The sequence below is a fragment of the Gekko japonicus genome, unplaced genomic scaffold (genome assembly GCF_001447785.1).
Source record: "Gekko japonicus isolate JY-2015 unplaced genomic scaffold, Gekko_japonicus_V1.1 scaffold53, whole genome shotgun sequence".
Lineage (NCBI taxonomy): Eukaryota > Metazoa > Chordata > Lepidosauria > Squamata > Gekkonidae > Gekko > Gekko japonicus.
In genome coordinates, this window is record NW_015162474.1 from 2,367,025 (window position 1) to 2,388,407 (window position 21,383).

The window sequence follows — 21,383 nt, forward strand, 5'->3', positions numbered from 1 at the left end:
TTGGAATTTAATAGGTCTCCTTGAACAAATAAGGATATTTCAATCTTCCTGCTTTAAATTTAGGTATTTCAGTAGTCCAGTCCAAGCATGAGTTACCTTGATCATCATCATCTCCACCATCAGCATCCATAGCGTTCTCATCTTCATCTTCATCATCATAATTATAATTGGGATCATACGTAAGGTACTTAAGACAAATGTTTATAATGGTAGTTACATGAGGGTAAACTTCTTTGGGACATCTGCATAACAAGCATAATGCTAATTAGGTAACTGTCAAAGACAAACTGTTAAATCCATGATTTAACTGAGTTCATGAGAAAACCTGCAAACCAGGGCTGGCCAAACTTGCTTTACGTAACAGCCACACAGAATAAACGTCATATGTTTGAGAGCCACAAGACATGAACAAATATCACACACACATTTTCATTGAAAAATATGCAAATTTGCTTTTTATTAAAATTACATTAGACTGTGTGAAAGCCTCATGTGGCTTCCGAGCTGCAGTTTGGCCACCCCTGCTGTAAACAGAAAGAGCTAACCCCATGTTCTCCTCCCCTGAGCAGTCCTTGAAAACATCCCTGGGGTCACAGGATCTAGGAATTGCAATAAGGAAGAGAAGGGGGACAACAACACCCTTTCACATTCCTCCATAACTGAGTTTGCAACTGTGTTCCCTTCCTCCCTTATGCTGCAGCCTCCTAACCTGTGTGCCTTCCCCCCACATTTGTACAAAAACTCCAGGAATCCTATTTCGAGTGACAGAAAAGGACTACTAGGGGAAGGGGATATAGGGGAAGACATGTGCTTTACAAAGATGCCTGGTTGGGTCCAAGACAATGAGCAGTGTTAGTTAAAAAATATTAAATACTGAAAACTCTACATAATCCAACAAGAAAATCAGTACTTTACTATAACCTGACTCTAATAATTGATGAACAAATGATTAAGGAAAACTAAGTACATGTACGACAAGTCTGACAACCTTACCTCCTGACAAAAGATTCAAATGCTTGAATGCAGTATTCGCGTAGTTCATCATCATCTACATTACAAAATTTTACTACCAAAGGAATAATTTTCTCAAGGTATTCACCTGACAGCAGAAAACGTAAATCATTATTCATACAAAACTTCTAGCAATCATTAACATAAAACAGCAAGATTTCAAATAAAAATGTCTTTACCTATTCTATGACCCGCTTGCCTACTGATAGCAGCAATACACTGTATGTATGTCCTGGTTGTTGACATGGAATCGTTTTTAGAAAGCTCTGCCAACAGATGCTCAATGAGGTCAACAAACACTATGTTGCCGCAACTCATAACAAGATGACCAAGAGCAATGATGGTTCTTTTTCTCACAGCAAGTCTTGGACTTGTCAGCTGAGGAAGCAGACAGGTCAGAATGGAGGGATGGAAGTTAACGAGGAGTCCTCCTTGCCTTAAAATAGATTAAAAATTCAAATAAATAAATAAAACACATTCAGCTATTTTCACAGTAGGTTTTTCTCTAAAGTTAACATTAATTTATTTTCTCCTAGCAATGATTATACAGGCTTTTTCTGTTCTATCAATAAGATTAATTTTAGTGATTCAATATGCTTCAATGTATTATGCATTTGCACAAACTCAACTTCATTTGTGTTATCTTCAGTAATGAATTTCCACACACTTTACTACACAGAATTACTTACAAAACTTAACAACTTAGTCAATTTAATCAATTTAGTCTACCATCATCATACATATATCTACCTGCTCAACATATCAGCCATTATGTCCAAAGCCTCCAGCTGTACAGACACATCTTCTTGTTTGGCGATAGCACTGGTAAGACGCCCAGTTATTTTCTTACAGACGTTAGCTGCTAATGCAGACCCTGAATATACAACAAAACCATAACATATTTATCAAAATACACACACAATTTTATCAAAGCTGCAAGAATTTATAATTATCAGTATCTACTTGATGGAGATTCCCAGTATGCAGTTCGCCAAAACAACTATGGCCTATATTGTGAAAGGCTGCTTATGCAAGAAGTCATTCAGATTATTTTGATTCTTTGAAACTTAAAATCGATAATGCACAGAATTCTGGAAACAAGATAAAAACAAAGGCATTGCAATTCAATAAATCTATATGAGTCCCTGTCTCCTCCTTATCTCCTTAGAGGCTATTTCTTCCCTCAAGGTCAATTAAAAGAGTCTTGAATTAATGGATTTTTCCAATTTTCATCTTGAATTAAAGATTGCAATTACTTTCACTCATTAACTATTGTCAATCAAATTAACATCAGAATTTTCATATTCAACTATTCATATTTCTGTTAAATAGCATAATATAGTTGCATTCAAATTAGTGTTGCTGGACTGTTAGTTGTCTTGTATCTAAGATAAGGCAGGAGAGAAAAACAGGTTGCTTACCTATAACTGGTGATCTTCAAGTGGTCATCTGTGCAGTCACACCCATGGGATCCTGCGCTGATCCGAATCGGTGGTATGCAAAGCTCACAAAGGGATTTTCGCGCCTCCCTCCCAGGCATGCGCAGGAACCTCACTGCGCAGGCCCAAGGAGGAGGGGCGTGGACATCCCGCCAGTTCCTTCTGACCACTGTCATGTCAGTAACCAGAGAAAGTACTGAAGCAACAGCAGTGGGGAATGATGGGCGGGTGGTTGACTGCACAGATGACCACTCGAAGATCACCAGTTACAGGTAAGCAACCTGTTTAGCTTCTTTGTGGTCTCTGTGCATCACACCCATGGGAGATTGAAAAGCAGCGGCTCATCTGGAGGTGGGAGCTGTCGCAAATTCAATGCTCTGCCAATGAAAGGACTAGGCGACCCAGGTCCAGTCTGTGGCGTTCACGAACATCAACAGCATAGTGCTTGATTGAGGGTGTTCGGAGTAGACCATGTTGCAGCCCGACAGATCGCCGACAGGGAAGCACCCTTCAAGAAGGCTGTAGACGTAGCCATGGATCTTGTAGAATGCGCTCGGACAGGCAAAAGCAACAGGCATTTAGGCAATAGGTAGCACGGTTTAATAGTCTCGACAATCCATATGGAGAGACGTTGTGCTGAAATCTTTAGCCCTGTGGAGTGACTGGAGTAGGAGACAAATAAATGATTGTCCCTCCTACTTGAATGTGTCCTATTTAGGTAAAAAAGCAGCGCTCTTCAAACATATAGCGCTCTTCAAACATATAGAGTGTGGAGGAGTCGCTGTTGTCCACCTTCCTGGTTAGAGAAGATATTTGACAATAGTATCTCCGAGGTTAGGTGAAATTCGGAGACCACCTTAGGCAGAAAGGATATGTCAGGCACCAGTATCACACCATCCGGTAAGAAAACAAGGAAAGGTGGGTCATGACGCAGTTCGCCCACCCTCCTGGCCAAGGTGATGGTGACAAGAAAAGCAGTTTTCCATGCTGCATGCTTTAGCTCGCAAGTCGCCATGGGCTCAAAAGTCCGCCCCATGAGATGGCGGAGCACTAGCAGCAAATCCCACAAGGGTACTGGTGAAAGGATCGTGAAAGGATCGGTGGATACAAGTAGAGGAGGCCCTTCATAAATCTTTTTGAGACCAGATGAGAAAAAACGGAAAAACCGTCAAAGCCGGATGGTATGCCGAAATAGCTCACAAATACACTCTGAGTGAGGAGTGCGAGAGACCCTTCTCTGCCAGCGAGAGCAGAAAGTCTAAGACCTGGTCAATCCTGAAAGAAGCCGAGGGGATGTCAGAGGGTTGTATGGAGGCTAAGAAGCGGGTCCACTTCCCACTGTAGGAATGTCACGTAGAATCTTTCCTGGCATTGAGTAGCACAGTATTGATTATGTCCAAGAAAGTTGTGTCCACGAGATTAGCTGTTAACTTGAGCACTGTTAGCTTGAGCTTGTATACCTTATGGAATAGCAGAGCTCCTCCCTCCGCCAGGAGCAGATCTGGCACCTGTGGGAGGGGATGGTGCGCCTTGACTAGCGAGAGGAGTTTGGTGAACCAAGGTTGCCTTGTCCACCAGGGGGCAATTAGGATGCACCTCATACGGACTAGAGAGGTGAAGGCCCGGAAAAAAACAGGAAATTTTTTTGGGGGGGAACATTTTTCCCCCGTTTTTTTCGAAAAATTGGAAAAATTGAAAAAAGAAAAGAAAAAAAATTGATTATGGAACGTTTTATTTTAACATGATGAATAAAATATTTTAAGACAAGGTGTTCAAATATTTTCCAAATCATTTCTAATATATATATATGGTATCAGATTGATCTAATTTCTGTGCACTGAGGACAAGCAAGTCCTAGGTTACAAACTGAACTCTCCAATACAAGAACCTCCTTTAGGAGGTGCTATTGTCAGAAGAAAATAAAAAGGTTTCAGTTTTGTTTTTGCATGTGGGTGGGTATTCTGTTTGTAATAATTGTTTGGATACACTATATTTTTAATATGCTAGTTGTGATAATTTCATGCCAAGTAAAAATGTCCATAGTCATATTTTATGTTCCTAAAGTAACAGACTGACTTTCAATCTAGAAAAGACAAAAGAAATGCTAATATAGCATTTTTTCAATTGTTCCAAAAATTTCTGATTCCCCCCCAAAAAACTGGAAAAAAACCTGGGTTTTTTCCGAGCTTCAAAATTTCTGGAAATTTTACATCTCTAGTACGGACCCTCATGAGTTTTTGGACTGTCCTCAGCAGGAGAGGCAGAGGCGGAAACATATATCGGAACTTGTTGTCCCATGGGTACAGGAGTCCATCTCCCAAAGCCTTGGGATCCTGAGCCTCCCTGCAGCAAAACAGGATGCACTTTGAGTTGCGTCTGGTAGCGAAGACATTGATGTGAGGCGTAAGGTTGGAAGAGGTAGACAGGCGGAAATCAAAGGCCCTGCTTGCCAGGTTTGGGTTGTTTCGGTTGGACAAGTTGCTGTCCAGAGCTGTATCTTTGTCTGGTCTGGTACTGCTGTCTGTTTGCAGACAGGGACCAATGTGGCCTGTAGCCCTCATCCGGCGACGGCTTAGCATATTGACGTCTGGAGCCGTAATGAGACCCAGAGCGTGGACAAAAGGGCTTAAGAGGGGGCAGAGACCCCCAGTGACCTTGAGGCCTTAATGCTCTTATCCATGTCCTGGAGCATCGAATCAGTGGACGCATGAAAGAGACCTTGGCCATCGAAAGGTAAGTCCTCTATGTACACCCTGGTGTCAGCAGGGAGTGCGGTGGTCCTCAGCCAGGAATGCCAGGAATGCCTACAGAGGGCAACTGCAGACGACATCATCTTAGAGAATGTATCCAAAGTATGTCTGGATGAATTGAGGATTTGTTTGGAGAGTAGCAAGCCTTCCTTTTGCAGCTTCCTGGCCTCCTGACGTTTATCCTCAGGCAGCGAGGTCAAAAGGTCAGTAAAACAGTCCCAGAGCGAGTATTGGTAACGGCCCATGCAAGCAACGTGATTGGATGTCTTAATGTCGAGGGCTCCCGCCGAGTAAAAATGACGACCAATGGAATCTAACTTCTTCCTCTCCTTATCTGAAGGGGTAGCAAGGGTACCTTTACTCTTTGACGTGGACAACACAACCATGGAGTTGGGCTTGGGGTGGATATGGAGGAATTCAGCCTCTGTCTCTTGGAACTGATACACATGATCGAGACGTCTGGACGACACTGGAGCAGAAGAAGGCTTGTCCCACAGGGCCTTAGCCAACTGTAAGAGAACAGTTGACATCGGGAGAGCGATCGACGTGGAGGTATCGATCTGCACAACATCGAAGACAGTGTCCGACACTGAGGGTCAGGGTTGGACGATCGACAGACCAAATCTCCATACAAAGAAAGATCCTCCGAAGGAGAGATAGGCAGATTGTCCGACACCGTAGGTCCTGGTGAAGGATCATCCGGCAATTCGGGGCGTTCCGAACCTTCGGTGCCGGTACCGGAGAAAAAGGATCTGGGAGGCGATACCAGTGCCACAGGGGTATCTGGTATCGGAGCGACTTTCGGTGGAAAGGCAGGGGCGGAACGGAGTGGAGAGGGTGAACGACAAGGTTCCTCTGGGGCTTTGGATTGCGACGCGGAAGGTTTGGATTTACAGTGGGGAGAACGTGAACAACGTGAGCCACGATCCCAGTCCAACTGTGGCCTAGACATCAGCCATGGCATCGATGCCGACATCGGATAAGATGTGAACCAACAAGGCATGTGCCCCCTATGGTCCCACGATACAGGTGGGTCAAAGTAGGTCGGGGAGTGCTATCTCAATTCCTATCTAGGCGAGTACATGGGCCTGGGATGACGGTATTCTGGGCACTCCTCAGGCCGATATCGATACTCCCTGTGTCTGGGCAATCAGGATCGATGCTGTCAAGAGCCCGATGCCGACTGATCACGTTCCCAGGAAATCACCAACTGGGAACGATCTCATTGACTTCAAACGCCGAGGCCGCAATTGGTCCAGACTCGACAGAAGCCTCTGATACCGGGGGGCTCAGGTGCCAGATGGGTGAGTCCAGTAACTCAATCGTAGGCAGCTCCGGTACCAGCATATCAACGACATCAGGTTGCGCCCGCTGAAGAGGGGGTAGGGCAGAGCCCGTTTGCACATTGTTGCTGCTCAGATTCTGAGACTTACGCATAGTGCCAGTGAGAGAAGTCTTAGCTTTCTCGTGCTTCTCTTTTTTCTTCTTTCTGGCAGGTGTAGAGGCGGATGAGGCCTCGTTCAACGCCAAGCACTTAGAACACTGTCCCCCATCGGATGCCGATTTTGCACAGTGTGGGGGATTCGGTGCTGAGGTGCCTCCCAATGTCCACATGGTCGTCTTTGGTTGGGAGATCGAATGAGTCTCGGCCGACATATTTCCCACAGGCACAGGGGTCAATGCTGATTCCCAGAGCGCTACTCGAAGCCTTGCGGCTTTGTTCTTGTGAGTCTAGTTCAAGAACTTCGCACAATGGCGGCAAGCGTCTGGGCGACGCGTCTCCCCAAGGCAAATAATGCAGAATGTGTGGCCGTCACGGGAGGCAAGTTTGCTGCCACAGCCAACACACAGTTTGAAACAACCCCCTCTTTTGGCCATAAAAGAGTAGAATGGACCAAAAGAAAAAAGTACTTCGATGAGGTGAAATAATTTTTACCTCAGGCGGCGGGAGGCGGGAAGCCGCCTGAGGCAGTAGCAACTCACAACGGAAAGTCCCCCCCCCTTTAAAAATATCTCTAAGGAACAAAATAAAATGAACGCTGTAAGCGAAAAAGTATGATTTGAACAATCCTTTGTGAGAGGAAAAACACTTCTTCACCAACCGGCAGAAAACAAGCTGTTAACAGTGCAGCGGTCAGAAGAGAACTGGCGGGATGTCCGCACCCCTCCTCCTTGGGCATGCTCAGTGAAGTTCCCGCGCATGCCTGGGAGGGAGGTGCACAAATCCCTTTGTGAGCTTTGCATACCACCGATTCAGATCAGCGCACACATAATCCCATGGGTGTGATGCACAGAGACCACGAAGAAGATCTATACTAACTAAATCAACAACTTTAACTGGGAATTAACCGCAACCAAAATATACGTATTCAGGTAAAACTGGACAGTTAAACCAATATATATTGCTAAGTATAGGCAAGAGAATAGGAGCACATTGTCAGACAAAGGAGGGCACTGGATATTTAACTGATCAGATTGATCCAACCTGTCAGTTATATGTCTGAAAGTGACTCAGTGAGATACAGTGTAGATGGCCCAAGACACCACAGGCCAATTCAACTGCTGTAAACAACTCACACCAAAAAACTTGAAAATGTTAAACAGTACAAGCGAAAAGTATACCACACAACGTATACAGCCCAAGGTTTCAGAAAAAAATTATCAGGGTACACCTTTACATTACATTAGCACACTACATCTTCTTTCACAAGAAATCCTGGGCTACACTGTGCAATATAATAATGTCACATAACACTACCAACAACAGGCAGGTTACATCTAAGTACCTTGGAGGGTTTTTTGGCACTGAGGAATCTAGGCAAAACTTTCCCACTCCCTTAGGCAACTAACTTTGCAATGAGACACTACAGTTAAAATCTAAGAGACGACCAGATAATAACATTCATGTCCTTTAAAAGGCAGTGAGACAGCCCTCAGAGCATGCAGTTCACCTGTCTCTCCCAGAAAGAGAATCAGGTCCACATAGTACATGGATTGTTGTGTTTGTAGAAAAATTTGCTAAAGAAGAAGTTTCAGCCATTGACTAGGTAACAATGAATCCAAGGCTTTAGTTCTTGAACTCTTTTTACCTTCACACCCCAGCTAGACATTTACAATACGGACAAACAACAAGAATTAACACCCCCACACACACTGCATCAGTAATGGATTTCAAAGTAGCAGAACAATGTTATCGCCAATTAAAGTAAATGTCTGAGTTAACTAAAAGTTTATCTAAGCCTGATATCATTAACCAAAATGAAACTGAAACAAATAATACAGAGAAGAAAAAATTACCACTGGAAGCAGGAGGAAGTTCTCCAATGACTGTTTTAAGGCCAATGCTTGAAATATCACGCAGCTGCTCTTTATCAGAAAGCATGTTAGTACAGAGGGTATCTACAATTGTTTCCACTTGGTATTCTTTCACTTTACTCACCAAGGGCCCAAGGCTGTAATAAAACAAACCCAAACAATATTCAGTGGAACTTTAAAATTGATTCCATCACATTTTTAAATTGTACACCTTTTTAAACACTGTTTTTCAACCTATTCACTTACAAGTAAAACTAAGGCTGTAATCCAACACCTAGTTCTGGGGGGGGGGGGGCATTGCCATCAACTCACAGCTGACTTGTGGCGACTCTGTAGGGGTTTTGTGGCAAGAGACATTCAGAGGCAGTTTGCCATTGCCTGCATCCACATCAGGACCCTGCTATTCCTTGGAGGTCTCCCATACAAATACTAGACAGAGCCAACCCTGCTTAGCTTCTGACAATATAAGGCTAGCCTGGGCTATCCAGGTGAGAAACACCTAGTTAAGGCCATTCCGATTAACTCTACGTTGGACTGTATCGATGTGAATTAATTTCTATATATTAACTGGGCAAAACTGAACATTTCATCTCTATCGCTATATGAACATTTACCACCTTTCTTTGTCACAGGCTTAAAAATATAAGCAAGAATCAAATACAGTTTAACATACAAGTAATTAGAACAGTCAGTTATCTACATGGCTGGTAGAATAAAGCTTAGTAAGAAATAAATCTTTATTTCTTTAGTTTAACTAAGCACACCATATTTGGAAGAAATAAGAAATTAAGCCTAACTATTATAAATGTAATTTACACTGCAAAATAGATTTTTGCCAGTAGTAACAATAGGCCATTTGTGATATATTTTTCTCCATCCTGTATCACTTCAATTTATACATTTATTGCCCATATCACAAATTTTTCCTTAGTAGCCAAAACTGACACAAATTAGTTGCATTTTACAGCTGTTTCAACTGTTGCTCAGATAAAATACTAGAGCTGATTTAATAGTTCATGAATAAGTGTCCTCTGCAGCTAGCATAATGGATGCTTTTGATCAGAGATTGCCTTCCAGCACATAAAACAGATGTTTGATCTGTAAAGCAGTAAAACAAGAAATCCTCCAAAATGCTCAATAGTTCTATGGCTCCTCTGCTATATATGATTTGCTTAAGGACGTCTCCTTGCAGGAAAAAAAAAAAATTCTTCTGATTTACACTATGGGCCATCTAGAAAACAAAGTTTTCTTCTAGTATTGCTTCTTGCAAAAGGCCACAATACAGCATACCAGGCCTTGGTACTCAGGCAAAAGTCTCCTCTTTAAGTCAAAGTAAGAGCATTGTGATCTGCCATGTAACTTTTATAATGTACACAACATCCCAATGCATCCCACCTTCTACCACAACTACAGCTGCTACAGTTCAGTGGTAGAGCACAAGTTTAAATCTCTAAGAAGTTTGTTTAAAAGACTGGAAGTAAAAGTTCTGAAAATATTTCTGCCTGATACCTTGGAAGGAGTTCTGCTAGTCTCAATAGATGCATAACTCGGAATATGAGAGTTTTACATGTTCACATGCCCCAGGTAAATCTTGTTTATTTAAAATAAAAAGCATTTATTTAGAACATTTTAATGCCACCTTTCCACCCAATCAGGATCCACAAAGCAATGAACATTAAAGAATTAAAACATTTAAACAAATAAAATACAGTTGAAAATATAAATTCAATTGAAAAGACAAACAACACTAGAAGGAGGGCCAAAAGAAGTCTTCACTGACTGAGGAAAAAAGGGAAACATACCAATCTCCCTGGGGAAGGAGTTCCAAAATTTTAGTGCCACAACGGAGAAAGCCCTTTCTTAGGTTGCCACCTGTATGGACTCGGATGGTGGGGGCAACCGAAGCTAGGCCTCCAAGGGTAACCTGAGTAAGCAGGTGGGTTTATTTAAAATAAAAGGCTTCTTTGTACCTATGCTCTGCAAATGAAGTGAAGATTCATTCACTCTGTTATTTAATGAATTTAGCTGAACTGTACATAAAATTTTAACTAAGGGGTTCAGCCAGGAAGCTAAGATATTGACTTCTGCAGAGGTTACTATTAAATCTGATTTTTTAAAAAAATTAAGGAATTGGAAATGAAAAACCCAGAACACAGTTTCTGATCAAAGTTGTTACGTACAGTACTACTGGTCTCCAATCTGTTAAGTAAGCATCTGTCACTTCCAACAACAGTTGACAGCTGCTGGTGAAACTGGCAGCTCCACCATCAGCCCAACTAATGCTTCTGGAAGATATTACATGATTACCGGGGGAAATTCTTAGAACTAGATTATACTGCTTTTACAATCACCTGTATTTTAGATAAGAAAATCAAGAGTTTGTAAACACAGTAATTATGATAAGATAGCAGCAACTGGCTCCTACAACAGTCTCAACTATTCAAGGAAACAAACTCTATAGCCACAGCATCATTTGAAAGAAGCATTTACCTCACAATTTACTACAGATTACAATGTTCAGAGCACATGAAGCAGAATGCACAAATAGCTATGGTTAAAGCAACATGGTAATATGGCAGCACAATATGGCAACTATTCTTTCAAGGAATTAAGCTAAAATTTGGAGATAATGTTCTCAACCAATCCCAACAAAGCACTGATTAACATGCGTATGAAATTGACACGACTAGATATTTTTTGCCACAAGTATGCAACTAAGCGATCACATTTAGTTTATCCTACAGAAATTTTCATGACCACCTTACAAATAGGTTAGGGTAGAAACATCAAAGTGAAATACCTGCATCAAGAATACAATAAAATCAGTGAGAAGGCATGCTTGATGTCAATTAAACAATGTGAACTTACATAAAAAGAAACCCTGAGGCCATTCCCAGCCATTATGTAGAAGCTAGACTAGTTTCATTTTGACAATAATTATGCTGAGTCAACATAAGAAAAGTATCCTGCCTTTTATGAACTAAAAACCACATTTACTCATTGCCACCTCTGGCACAGCTACAGTTCAAGGAGGAGAGAGAACCAAGCTTTCTGTAAACTTAGTAAATTTTAAAGCGCAAACATTTTTTTACAAATGCAAATTCAAAGACAAAGTTAAATATTACAGACACAGTCAACTTACAGAATAGATAAAGATCCACTAAGTCAAAATTTCTTGGACCTACTATTCAAAAATGTTGCTGCCACATACTGTGTTCCCTGAGATACAAGTACATTCATTTCACAATACTGAATTTGTGTCACACTTACTGAACACAAAATTACTACTTCCAATACAAAGTGACAATTCTGCTGTACCATATATATGATTACTAGAGATGTGAAGGACCAGAAAAAAACCAGAAAAATTCAGAAAAAAACCATTTTTCCCCGAAGCCTTTTTTGTTTTTTTCTGAAAAATTGGAAAAATTGAAAAAAGAAAAGAAATTGATTATGGAACGTTTTATTTTAACATGATGAATAAAATATTTTAAGACAAGGTGTTCAAATATTTTCCAAATCATTTCTAATATATATATATATATGGTATCAGATTGATCTAATTTCTGTGCACTGAGGACAAGCAAGTCCTAGGTTACAAACTGAACTCTCCAATGCAAGAACAAGATGCATTTCTTCCTTTAGGAGGTGCTATTGTCAGAAGAAAATAAAAAGGTTTCAGTTTTGTTTTTGCATGTGGGTGGGTATTCTGTTTGTAATAATTGTTTGGATACACTATATTTTTAATACGCTAGTTGTGATAATTTCATGCCAAGTAAAAATGCCTATAGTCATATTTTATGTTCCTAAAGTAACAGAATGACTTTCAATCTAGAAAAGACAAAAGAAATGCTAATGTAGCATTTTTTTCAATGTTTCCGAAAATTTCCGTTTTTTTCGAGCTTCAAAATTTCCGGAAATTTTACATCTCTAATAATTACTTAACATTTTTGTTATTTCATGAAATGCTCATATTCTCATTCAGCTATCAACTTCATCCAGAATTTTCACCAAAATGTAGACTTTACCATCTGAGTAGATAACAGGTTAAGCTGGCTGAATCATCATAAAATTTAACCAATATATATTTAAAAATTCATGTCTTTAGTTACACTGCTGACCTGATCACCTATCTAAAATACTTAGGTGGACTCTGCCGGAACAGCATGATTATATATACAAGGTCCAAAGTTATTACAAGTGGCTTTCCAACAGCAAAAACTGATTAACTTTTGTTGCACTCTCATTCTTCCAAGAGGTAATACAGATCTCTACCCTATCCTATTCTCCTGGAATTTAATAAGAGGCAACTCAACAGATGTTTACAAAATTACAAACTATGTGGAATAGAGATTTTCCCCCTCTCAGCACCAGAATTCAGGGTCATCCAATGAAATCAATTGACAAGAGATTCAGGGCAGATACCAATGTTCATGTAACAATCAGCCTACAGAACTGATTTCCACAGGATACTGTGACAGCCACTAGTATACATAGCATCACAAAAAGATGGGACAAACACAGGATATATCTATCTTCACCCCCACTTGTAAAATTATTGAGGACATCAGGTTTGCCATTTCTGCAGACAGAATGCTGGATTACACTGGCAGAACTGGCAGAACAATTCTTATTTTGGTAGTGTATAATTAAGTGTATAATCAAGTCAGTACAAAAGAATAAGCCATAGAACTAAACCTACCATTTGACTGCCAAATTTTGCACTTCACCATTTTTATCTTCCAGCAACTTCAGAATCATCTTCACAACCTTCCTTTCACTATCGTCATCCAACTTAATAGAATCTTTTTGTAGTTCAGTCATCAAGTCATTTGTTGCCATGAATCTATGTACACAAAAAAGGCATTTCAGTTTATACACAATTAACAAAACACAACAAATCTGGGGTTAGATTCCACAGACTGATTAGAACATAAGAACATAAGAGGCACCAATGTTGGATCAGGCCAAAGGCCCATCCAGTCCAACACTCTGTCACACGGTGGCCAAAAATACCAAGTGCCATCAGGAGGTCCACCAGTGGGGCCAGGACATTAGAAGCCCTCCCACTGTTGCCCCCCCCAAGCACCAAGAAGACAGAGCATCACATGCCCCAGAGCCCCTATCTATACCTCGTGGCTAATAGCCACTGATGGACCTCTGCTCCATATGCCTATCTAATTCCTTTTTGAAGCCGTCCATGCTTGTAGCCTCCACCACCTCCTGTGGCAGTGAATTCCATGTGTGATTCACTCTTTGGGTGAAGAAGTACTTCTGCTGGAACTTCTGCTAGAATCCTTCTACTAGAGTCCTTCTGCTAGAATAGAAACTTCTTCTAGTGCAAGAGGCTTGCACCAACTGAAGGGTTGTGCCCCCCCCCCGCCGCAGTGGAAAGAACTGCCATCAGCACAACAATCTATGGAACACAACCCTAACCCTAGGTTATTTTTTCTTATACCTCAAATACATAACATGTAGATGACACAATACTTCTCACTGATCAGACTGAAAGAAACTTTATGATCGAAAAAACTCCCACCCATAACAGCACTTTCATGTTCAAACTGTTACACTATCTTCTTAAATGTCAGCAGCTAGTGTATGTGATCTCTTTATGTTACAGTACCATAGAACCATGAAATTATCAATACAAAGCTAATCCCCATCACCAGCAAAAGATCATAATTGTTTGTGTTAATTAATTCGATAGACAAATACTATTCCCTTTTCCACTCTTCTGCCTATCCACCTTTCTATCACTATGATACATGACCATCAAAGTGAATGCTTCTGCATTCTATTCCAGTTTTAAAGGGACTATTTAATATTTGAAGAAGCACATTTACTATAGATGTGGACTATTTCAAAGGAAAAGGGAGCATAGTAAAATGTGGGGTAGCAGGCCGTTGCTCAGAGACATCCATATTTTTAAATAGTGATTAATCTGGATTACACAGCCTTGATTATACCTGTTTACATGCACATTTATTTCCTAACTGTAACTAAAGCATTACAACAGTGGTTCTCAAATTTTACCAATCCATTCTGATTTTAAAAATTTAATGCGTCTCCCAAGATCTCTCCTCCTTCCTCATTGCCAACTACCATGTACCAGAAAGCCCCCTTTTAAAGCACACAATAAACCAAGCAGGTTCCATGTTGGTTTCCACCCTCTAGTGCAGTGATGACGAAACTTTTAGAGACCGAGTGCCCAAACTGCAACCCAAAACCCACTTATTTATCGCAAAGTGCCAACACGGCAATTTAACCTGAATACTGAGGTTTTACTTTAGAAAAAACAACTCATACATTAATTTAAGATGATCCAAACAAAGTAAGGAAAGCAATCCCAAATGCTTTCATTTACTTAAAATTATTTGGCAGAGAATTCGACACTTTAATGATGGTCTGGGCCTGGCTGGGGCGATGGCACGCATGCCCACAGAGAGGGCTCTGAGTGCCACCTCTGGCACCCGTGCCATAGGTTCGCCACCACTGCTCTAGTGTGTTCAGGATAGGACAGTGAAAACCATGTCACTCACACTTTAAAAAACATATTTAAGTAAAATGTTTGAATTGCCTGTACCTGACCAGCAAGTAAGCTCTCAGAGAGTGGCTGATTCTACAGGGCCATAATGCAAAAGTCTCTGACCAGGTTATAATTACTCTCACCCCTTGATCAGACTGGATATTGTGTCTGTGTCTGCAAGAGACCTTAGGCTGCTGCCACACACGCTAAGTAATCCACTTTCAATCCACTTTCAGTGCACTTTCAAAGTGGAGTTTTACTGTGTGAACTGGCAAAATCCACTTTGAAAGTGCACTGAAAGTGGATTGAAAGTGGATTACTTAGCGTGTGTGGCAGCAGCCTTTATCAGTTAATAACTTCTAGGTAGAGGCCAGCTGAATTGGAGCAGGAAAGGGCCAGGGAAAACTTTCAAAGCTGAAGACAGAAACAGGGAAAGACCAGTGTCATGCAAAACCTGATTCTGGTATTCAAATTAAAACCAACTTGGCTATTATAATCTAGAGACACAGAATGGCATCGCCTCCCCTTTATGCTGAAATCATTTGCACTGGAAAACAGAACAAAAAGCAGTTCAATTTATACCAAAATAACGATATGACTGTAGCAGGACTGAACTAAATTAGTGCCATTCAGCCAATCAGAGACTCCTAAAATGGTGCTACTGGAAACCAATCAGTACATTTTCTGCCTAGTGTGCTGAGGTGATCCAATCTTTCAGGAGAGGAGGAAGTTGATTGTTCCCTTCTTGCAAGTGAAGAGCTCCTGTTCATTTCCCTAGTAACTGAGAAGACTGTTTTTGGGCTCCCCACCTGTCACATGCAGAATGTAGGGTAGAATACCAAATAAGAGGATAGGAAAAGACACAGAGAAGCCCTGCTTAAGGTTTCAGAATTATATGTGTGAATACACATTCTTGTATTCTCCATTTTCTTTTTGGAGTTAAACATTACATCTTCACAAATAAAAATAAATAAAATAAAAACAAATGTACATGCTAATCATGGTGAACTCTAACCAAAATGTACAAACTTGCTTCAAATTCTAGTTGTATCTAGCAGTGGTTAATTAGCAATAATGCTGGTGCAGACATAAAGTTACACAATGATTAGCTCCAAAAAGAAACGGGGTGGTGGAATTTGTTTTAAAGAAAGAGGGGGAAAGCATGCTCCAAATCTCCTATTCATGATTGTAACATTCCCATGCTACACAGATTAAGAATCATAAATGACAGAAAGAAACTTTATCAGGATCAGAATTAGTCACAATACCTCTCACATGAAAAGTCAAAAAGAAGCCAGTTAAGATCAATAAATTTTAAAAGTCAATGGAATATTTGTACAGAGAAGCTATGAATTAAGGAGGGTGTTTGTAACAAGCTAAATGAGGAACTAGAGATCAAATTGCCAACATTCGCTGGATTATGGAGAAAGCAAGAGAGTACCAGAAAAACATCTACTTCTGCTTCATTGACTATGCTAAAGCCTTTGACTGTGTGGATCACAACAAACTATGGCAGGTCCTTAAAGAGATGGGAGTACCAGACCACCTCACATGTCTCTTGAGAAACCTGTAAAAGGGTCAAGAAGCAACAGTTAGAACTGGATATGGAACAACTGATTGGTTTAGCATAGGAAAAGGAGTACAACAAGCATGTATATTGTCACCTTGCTTATTTAATATAGATGCAGAGTACATCATGCAAAATGCTGGCCTGAATGAATCACAAGCGGGAATTAAGATTGCTAGGAAAAAGATCAACAACCTCAGATATGCAGACGATACCACTCTAATGGCAGAAAGTGAAGAGGACCTAAAGAGCCTCTTGCCCACTGTGAAGAGGAGAGCGCAAAAGTGGGCTTGAAGCTCAACATCAAAAAAACTAAGATCATGGCAGCCGGCCCCATCACTCCTTGGCAAATAGAAGGGGAAGTCGTGGAAGTAGTGACAGACTTCACGTTCCTGGGATCCCAGATCACAGCAGACTGTGACAGCAGCCATGAAATTAAAAGACGACTGCTCCTTGGGAGGAAAGCGATCGCAAACCTAAACAGCATGATAAAAAGTAGAGACATCACCCTGCCAACAAAAGTCCGCATGGTCAAAGCAATGGTATTCCCAGTAGTCATGTATGGCTGCGAGCGTTGGACTATAAGGAAGGCCGAGTGCCGAAGAATAGATTCTTTTGAACTATGGTGCTGGAGAAGACTCTTGAGATTCCCTTGGACTGCAAGAAGGTCAAATCAGTCAATCCTAAAAGAAATCAACCCTGACTGTTCCCTGGAAGGCCAGATAATGAAACTGAAGCTCAAATACTTTGGCCACCAAATGAGAAGGGAGCACTCACTGGAGAAGACCCTGATGCTTGGAAAGATTGAAGGTCAAAGAAGACGGGGACGGCAAAGGATGAGATGGTTAGACAGTGTCATAGATGCAACGAACATAAAATTGAGCAAACTTCAGAGGACGGCAGAAAACAGGAGGGCCTGGCGAGATCTGGTCCATGGGGTCACGAAGAGTCGGACTCGACTGTGCGACTGAACAACAACAAATGGTACAGTATGCTTTTCAGGAAGTGCCTGCAACCAGCCCATATGTATTCTGGCTGTCAGGTCTTAATCAGGACAAAAGATCAGACTGGTATGATATTTCAATTTGCAATTGTATTATGGTTAATGCAGATATATTACTCTCAATCATGATTCATTACAGTTCAGAACCTAGATATGGGCCAAATGATTGTGCGGTTCTACACTTCAGCCTTGTCAGCAAACTCCAGCAACCAACGACAAGTATGGTTAATGCTAATTTGGGGGAGATCTTCTTAGAACTGTATTAAACAAGACAGATTGCTACACAGAAATTCCTTGTGTAGAAAATAGCATATGACCAGCATGTAAATTGCAACGAACATGCATATATTGTGATACATACACTCATGTAACACTGTATTGTGTAATAATCCAAATGGACCTTGTATGGTATTTTCTACATGCAAGTTAGTTCTATAAAATAATTGTACATATTATCTTTATTTAAAATGTACTAAACCAGTGGTGTCAAGTGTAAGGCCCAGGAGATGGAACCGGCCGACGAGCAACTAGTGTGAGGGAGGGAAGGACGGAGGCTGCTGGGGGGGGGGGGGAGTAAGCATGCGCACTGGTGAGGTGTGTGGTCAAAGCCGCCAAGTAATAGAAAGTGTGAGGGAGGGAGGTGTGAGGGAGGGAAGGCAGGAGGCTGCTGGGGGGGGGGAGTAAGCAGGCGCACTGGTGAGGTGTGTGGTCAAAGCCGCCAAGTAATAGAAAGGAAATTACTAGAGGGTGGGACTAAGGGGCTGAGTTAAAATAGTGTGGGGGGAATAGCAGGAAAGGCACAGAAAGTGGAGGTGTGATTTCCCCCCCCCCTCCCGCCTCCTCTGACTGCAGCTTAGTGAAAATTAGAAAAGCCACTACACGGGGCAGGGGTGGAGCGGCTGGAGCTGCACCAACTGCCTTTGCGGTTTTTTCAAATGGTGGCTGTGGGGGGGGGGTTGGCGAGAGCGAGCACACAGCGCAGCAGTTAGCTGATGAAGGGACAGGGCCAGCAGGGAAGAGAGAAGATGGAGAGCTAGCACATAGATTGGGAGGCAACTGGGCTGTCTTGTGCATGCCGCTCTGAAGTGAAAAGACCTCCCAGCCTTGGAGGAGAGTGGAGGGGCAAAAAGAAATAGGGGTGCTGATGTCGCTGCGGCACATCTGAACTGGGGATGGGGGGATCTGGGAGAGCCTGGTTCAGACCCCCCTCCTCCTGAGCCAGGACCCTGCTGTCTGGATCATCCGGGGCCAGTTGTTCAGCCTTGCCCACTTCAGAGAGTTTTTGTTGTTGGTAGTAGGGATGGGGTGATGGAGGAGGGAGTCTGGTTTGCTTCCTCAAGATCCTTAGAGGTCGGACAGGGGAAGAAAGGAAACAAAGAACAAGAGACAGATCACAGGCATGGTCAGCTGCTGAGACTGGGTGTATGGGGGGGTTTGCTGAAAGACTACCTTATTTACTTGCAAGGCTGATGACTCATCTCCTGAAAGTGCTGTACATACAAAAAGTAGCCAATTTGTATGGAAGTGTAAGATACCCCCCTTGATGGTATCCCTTGGGAAAAAACCTCATATTGCATATGATTAAATACAGTTATTGGGGCATTTTGTGGGTTCCCCAGTAAAGCAATGGCTTTCACTGCTAGGATTCAATTGCTTTTGTTTGTATTTTGAGTAAAAAATAATACTGTTAGTTTGGTTTGCCTGTGTCTTTTATAAACTTTATATTTCTGGTACCTGGCATTACATTTTATGGGAGACGTGGTCCAGCCTGACAAAGTAACATTTATGCCAGATCTGGCCCTTGTAACAAATAAGTTTGACACCACTGTACTAAACCATGCTGTAAAGAATTAACCACTATTGTGCTCTTATAGAAGAGCAGGGAGAACTGGGAGCTCAGTGCTTTACATACAGATCCCAAATCAATCTCCAGTTAAAGGATAAAGTAGTAGCTGACATGAAAGAGACCTAAGATCATGAAGGGTTAGTGTCCATCACAGCGAACAATATGGAGCAAGGCAAACTTGTGATCTAAGACATTGTGCATATGCATATAATTTGACAGAGTCTCACTACAGACAAAAAAAAGTTAAATAAATATATTCCGTATATTTTTATTTTAGTTACTAATATTACTACTGCAGAAAAGTCAATAACATATTTACTAATGTAGTGACAAAAGCTTCACTGGTGACTTGTGGCAAGTCCAGCACTACACTACTTTCCCCAGTACCACAGCAAAAGATTTTCTTTTCTTTATTTTTACATATAGTCTATCTATCTCGCTGGGACTCAAGGTGGACTACACAGACTAAACCCATAGAATCAATAGAATGAGACATCCAGTAAACAGTGAAATAGGATTTGGATTCTATAATCTACCAGAAATCTGAAAAGAAACTGAAGCACAGCATTAAGTATTAATATGATACATTAAATGATGCAGAAATTACATAGTACAATCCTACTTACAGTAATGGACAGTACAAACTACACACAATAGCACAGACCACAGTCCATAATCCTTTAAACAAGTATTTTTGTTTCCGTACACCCCTATTACCTATGTAGAGGATCAACTTCTAATCATATTCTCCCTCCCCATTATCTTCAGGTTAGACGTTTTTATGGAAAAATACCTAATAAGTAATTTAAATAAACACCTTGTTTTCCAGGCCTATTTATTTTACACCAATTATAGTACTATTAATAATAGTAACCTATTAGCTTGTTTACAGTAAAAGGAATCCCACCTCACATGACAAATTAATAGAGAATTTAAGGTGTGTGGGGGCAAACTTGCAGCCAACTTTTAAGAGAACGAGAAACGGCAGAAAAGCTGCACCGGGGCCTAGCTCTGAACCGCACCTCCACTCCCTCTCTATATAAAGACCAAGGAGGAACGGAAAAGCCGTAGCGGCGGCCTCTTCCGAGGCCCAAAGCAGTTTGGGTGGAACTAGAGAGATCCACGGGGGAGAGGGAAGCGGCTGTGGCCTGGCCAGCCAGAAGACCGCACAGGGAGAAGTTAGGAGAAGCTCTCCTGTCCTCCCCACCTGAGAGGGGGCCGGGCTCGACTTCTCACCTGAAGTCCTTGTCACTCGACGTCATTTTCTCCAGCAGGTTGGAGATGTGGTACGAGGCACTCGCCATGTTGATGGTCCCGGTGGGGGGCGCGTCTCCCACGGCCTCAACAGCTCCACTTCGCCCAACGCTGTGCGGGGAAGGAGAAGGGCGGGGCGGAGGCCTCTGCCTGGCTGCGGCGGCGCTTCCTCGGCGGTTCCGCGCGCTCCTTTCCCCGAGGCGGGGGTGGGGCAGGCGGGGAGAAGGAAAGATCAGCGCGCGCGACGAGCGGGGATCCGCACCATCATCTGCGACTGCCACTCACGCGGGAAGGGGCAGCGAGGAAAGAAAGCAGCCCGGTCTCTCGCTCAAGCGAACAGAGGGACGCCGGAGAGCCCAACACCCCGCCGTCTGTTGCCTCGCGCTCAGGCCTGAGGTCAAAGTTCAAGGAGGCCCGCGCCAGCCGCACCAACGTCGCTTCTTCGTAGCTTCCGATTGGTTTTCCTCGACGCCGTGGGCGGAGTTTCCCACGCGACGCCAAGACGCACGTGGCGTAGGGCGAGTGGGACGGTTATAGTAAGGAGCGGAGGAATCCTCCTCCTCCTCCAGTCGTTCGTTTGGTAATGAAAACTTCTAATCCCAGCATGCAGTTCTGTTCTCTTGTAAAGCAGGTTGTACCATGGGCATTTGTAGATAAATTCGTGGTGAA

The 21,383-nt window shown here is 42.2% G+C and overlaps 1 protein-coding gene across 1 annotated transcript in view; it reads right to left on the bottom strand.

Annotated features, from left to right (window-relative positions):
- CAND1 (cullin-associated and neddylation-dissociated 1) overlaps positions 1–21,115 on the bottom strand; it is a 34,719-nt gene extending 13,604 nt beyond the window's left edge. The window contains exons 1-7 of the mRNA XM_015405723.1: positions 20,697–21,115; positions 13,218–13,361; positions 8,498–8,652; positions 1,762–1,885; positions 1,191–1,447; positions 994–1,099; positions 97–242 (exon numbers count right to left, since the gene is read on the bottom strand). Coding sequence (XP_015261209.1) covers positions 97–242; positions 994–1,099; positions 1,191–1,447; positions 1,762–1,885; positions 8,498–8,652; positions 13,218–13,361; positions 20,697–20,764 — 1,000 coding nt within the window. The 5' untranslated portion in view covers positions 20,765–21,115. The remainder of the gene's footprint in view (positions 1–96; positions 243–993; positions 1,100–1,190; positions 1,448–1,761; positions 1,886–8,497; positions 8,653–13,217; positions 13,362–20,696) is intronic.
- Positions 21,116–21,383: the final 268 nt, after the last annotated feature.